The sequence below is a fragment of the Salvia hispanica genome, chromosome 2 (genome assembly GCF_023119035.1).
Source record: "Salvia hispanica cultivar TCC Black 2014 chromosome 2, UniMelb_Shisp_WGS_1.0, whole genome shotgun sequence".
NCBI classification, from domain to species: Eukaryota; Viridiplantae; Streptophyta; class Magnoliopsida; order Lamiales; family Lamiaceae; genus Salvia; species Salvia hispanica.
The window spans coordinates 9,111,319-9,115,465 of NC_062966.1; the positions used below are offsets into that span (position 1 = coordinate 9,111,319).

Consider the following 4,147-nt stretch of genomic DNA (forward strand, 5'->3'; position numbering starts at 1 on the left):
ATGTATACGTGCATAATCTTGCACAACATGATTGTCGCCGACGAAGGACCTGAGGCGGGAAATTGGTTCGACCATGAAACCCCAGGAAGCTCAACCGCAAGTAGTCCGCCTCGAACGGGAATGCATCCGTCTTTGCAAGACGGTTGTCTATTCGGGCAAGGACACGTGATTCTACCGCCCACGCCCAACTCCAGGAGGATCTAATGGAGCACATTTGGGCAAAATTTGGCAACCGTTAGATGATCGTCACTAGAGAACTCCTTCTTCTGCTTCTTTGCCTCCATTTTTTTTTATTTGAGTTTAAGTGTGCAATTTGTAATTTCTAGTTTTTTAATTATGTATTTTTTATTTTTTTAGGTATTTAAATTGTAATTTTATTTTATTTATAATGAAGTGTGTTTTTTATTAATTGAATTTGTTGGAATTAAAAATAAAAAATGAAATTGAATGAATAGTTAAGAGATGGTTAAGAGATGGAGGGATGCAGGTGAAGTCTCTTAGTTAAAAGATGAACTGAAAAGTACAGTGGGGCCCGTGAATAGTGAAGAGATGAGACGGTTAAGAGACGGATAAGAGACAGCGTTGCGGATGGCCTAATGGTTCTTGGTGTTGATCTTAAGTCATTTCCTATCTTTTATTGATGATTACGAAGAGATAAAAATTTATTGTTTGATTAAAACAGGTACTAGGTCTCGGTGATTATTTATTTTTTAGGGTTTCACATTGAGTCTACGACGTTGGTCATACGCTACTTTGACTTGTCGATATGAGAATTTTTTGCAACCCAATATCATGTCATCTTGGGCTTCGACGATCAACATACGAGTATTGAGTTGACAATATAATGACTATATTTAGTAGTTAGCAATTAAGTATTGAGTTGACAATATAACACTACCCATATATGTTTGATGATGCTTGTTTTTGTAATCCTTATTTGTCTTATTTTAATGAGAAGATATTATTTACAGAAATAATAGAAGTAAATAATCGAACAAATAAATCCTACTTTTACATTATATATCAATAGATGTATGTTATATTGCTAACTATTTAAATTGCTAATATGATATTATAAACTGATCGATAAGCTCATAGTTACAAAAGATTTGTCTATTGATATCTTGTAGACGTATCAAAGATACTAGCATATAACAATACGGTAGATTCATAGTGACAAACATTTATACATTTATTTGGCCACCAAGAGGCATGAACAACTCATTATGGTCTCTTAAACAAAATTACATAAAAAGGGCCTATGCTAACTCAATTTTCAACTCAATTTAGTTTTGAATCTAGATTGTAGTAGCTCATACTACATAATTTAATGATTTGGATATATATGGCGAGGAAATCCAAATTCGAAAATGAAAGATACTGGCATACTGCTAATAAAACTTGGTGAAAAATTGATGAAGAGCAGCATTAACCTCATTAGGCCTCTCTTGATTGATGAAGTGGCCGGTATCTTCCACCACCACGCATTCCTCCAGCAACGGCACGTCCTGTTTGAACACTCCTTCCGACACGTACTCCTTCACCCCCGGCGTTGTATACACCATGTCCAGATCCCCTACTATGTACTTCACCGGAACTCTCACCTTTGCCCCCGTCCACGCCGCCGTCAGCTCCCAGTTCCTACGTGTACAAACAATCCCATTACTCCTTTTTTTCATTTACCATTTCTTATAAAAAACTCGTTCTGTTCCCTAATAATTATCCATTATGGTATAAAATGTGAAAAGAATGAATTAACAGAAAGTGAGACTTACTTACCATTTACGTTAAAAAAGTGAAATTGAACAATTAATGAGTGAGGTAAAAGTAGACAGTTAATGGGGACGGAGTAGTAGTAATTGATTTATTGGCTTAGACACGTACAAATCGAGGGCGCGATAGTAATTGAGGCCGCCAGTGAAGCCCTTCTGCTCGTATTTACGAGCGTAGTATTTGAGGTCTTGTTCAGTGAACCAATGCGGCAGCTTGATGCTCTTCGGGTCCTCTCCGAATGGCTTTTCTTTCGGGAGAAGGGGCGGCCCCGGCCTTCGCTCCGTTAGGATCTTCTTTATCACTGCTTCCGCTCCGTATTCTGCTATTTCTGATTCTATTTTTCCGACTTCCTGTTTTATAGGAGTAACATTTTCATTATTTTTAACTTTATCATTAAGATCATTTTTAGGCTCAAAATTTGTTATACTAGTATTGATCAATATTTGAATCCAAACACATTATGATAACTAGAAGTAGGCATTTAAGTTTTAATTTTACATATCAACTACGATGAGTGCAACTACATTTAAGATTGAAACACAACAAAAAAAATTCAAAAAACTACTCCTTATGTCTCTAAAAAAATATGAACAATTTCTTTTTTAGTACGGTCCATAAAAAATATGAATATTCTAATTCAATTTTTTTTAGTCCGTTTCTAAAAAGTATGAACATTCTAATTTTAGAAAGTTAAGACTAATTTTTTTTTCCGAATAGAGGTGAGAGTGACAATTATGATCAGGATGGTTATTACTAAATGTTTTATTAGTGAGATATGGGAAATTATAATAGCAATAAAATAAAAACCAACTAATTATAGATTGGAGTTATGAGAAAGTCATTTATTTGGCGATTCCAAAACAGAGCGACAGAGACAGACAACATGCAGGAGAGCAATGCATTGACAGCTGTAGCTTTAATGGTGGAAGTTCAACCCCTCCCTCCTAATTCATTAATTAAACCTTTTGAAATTAAATTTCTCAATCTCCAATAGTCACGCATGCATTAATGTCAGCGGCACCCAACCATCTATTTCATTTGATTTCTTTCTCACAAAAATGAAATAAATGGTCCCGAACCATCTAGTTTCAAATGTTAAAAGCACTTGCAAAAACATGTAAAAGTTGAAAAATATCATGAAATGGCTAAATATTTAAAAAAATGAGCTACTTCATATGCAATTGAAATTAAAAGACTTCTATGGATGTTTTCAAAGTTCTCCACTATAAGTGACACATTTTTATTCTTAGAAAAAAATCTCTTTCACAATAATATAAATGTTAAATTTTTTTTTCACCAACACACAAAATAAAACCTCGTATTAATAAAACTGGACACATAAATACAACTAATACTCCCTCGGTCTCACAATAAGAATCATATTTTTACCATTTTCGTGTATTCCACAATAAGAGTTCAATTTTACTAATACCATAAATGATAAGTAGGTTTTAAATTCCACCAACTTATTATATATGTAAGTGATACACACATACACTAACTTATTCAACTCAATGTTGTTTATATATATATTTTAAAATTCGCCCCAAACTAAATAGGATTGTTATTGTAGGAGTGACGGAGTATATATAAGAAATGATATAAGATAAATTTGAAAAAACCTGCAATCTGCACATGTAGTAATCGTCTCCAAAGAAAGCACGCATGCCGGCGATGGGCTTGACGGTGGGATGGCGGGGGCGAAACGGCACGGTGAGGGAGACGAAGGCCTTGATCAAATCGGGGCGGAAGAGGCAGAGGTACCAGCCGACCATGGCGCCCCAGTCGTGAGCCACAAGGAAAACCGGCTGGCCGGCGGCGAGGGACTCTATGAGCGCCACAATGTCGCCGGCCACGTGGAGGCACGAGTAGCTGGCGGCGTCGGCCGGGGCGTCGGAGTCGCCGAAGCCGCGGAGGTCGGGAGCCACGGCGCGGTATCCGAGAGCGGCGAGCGCCACGATCTGGTGGCGCCACGTGTACCAGAGCTCGGGGAAGCCGTGGAGGAGGAGCACGACGGGGCCTTTGCCTTTCTCGGCGACGTGCATGTTTATGCCGTTTACTTGAACGCTTCTGTGCTCAATGCCTTCCATTTATCTATCTGCCCCGTTTTCTTGGAAATGCGATTTAAGTGTACCCCCTGTAGGCGAGGATGGGTTTATTTAAAGTGAATGACACGATATCGGCTTTATTACTCATTTAAAATATTGGTATAAAAAGTTTGAATAATGTATAAATAGGGGTGGGTTTATTACTCATTTAAAATATTGGTATAAAAAGTTTGAATAATGTATAAATAGGGGTGTGATCAATTGCTAATTCACTTTTTAATTATTAGCTATAATTAATTTAAAATCATAAGATTTTTGAAATTTAA

The 4,147-nt window shown here is 36.8% G+C and overlaps 1 protein-coding gene across 1 annotated transcript; it reads right to left on the bottom strand.

Annotated features, from left to right (window-relative positions):
• Positions 1 to 1,131: 1,131 nt before the first annotated feature.
• On the bottom strand, positions 1,132 to 3,906 carry LOC125204807 (epoxide hydrolase A-like). The gene is made up of 3 exons (XM_048103543.1): positions 3,396 to 3,906; positions 1,885 to 2,123; positions 1,132 to 1,641 (listed from the first exon to the last, which is right to left on the bottom strand). The coding sequence occupies exons 1-3, from the start codon at positions 3,861 to 3,863 to the stop codon at positions 1,392 to 1,394; spliced, it is 957 nt and encodes a 318-aa protein (XP_047959500.1). The 5' UTR covers positions 3,864 to 3,906; the 3' UTR covers positions 1,132 to 1,391.
• Between the last annotated feature and the right edge of the window lie 241 nt (positions 3,907 to 4,147).

Bases quoted from the DNA above. Each gene is read 5' to 3' on its own strand.
- LOC125204807 (XM_048103543.1), bottom strand. From the start codon at position 3,863: ATGGAAGGCATTGAGCACAGAAGCGTTCAAGTAAACGGCATAAACATG. The intron at 2,124-3,395 runs GTTTTTTCAAAT...CCTATAAAACAG, and splicing joins ACTACATGTGCAGATTGCAG to GAAGTCGGAAAAATAGAATC. The intron at 1,642-1,884 runs GTACGTGTCTAA...TTGTACACGTAG, and splicing joins TACTATCGCGCCCTCGATTT to GAACTGGGAGCTGACGGCGG.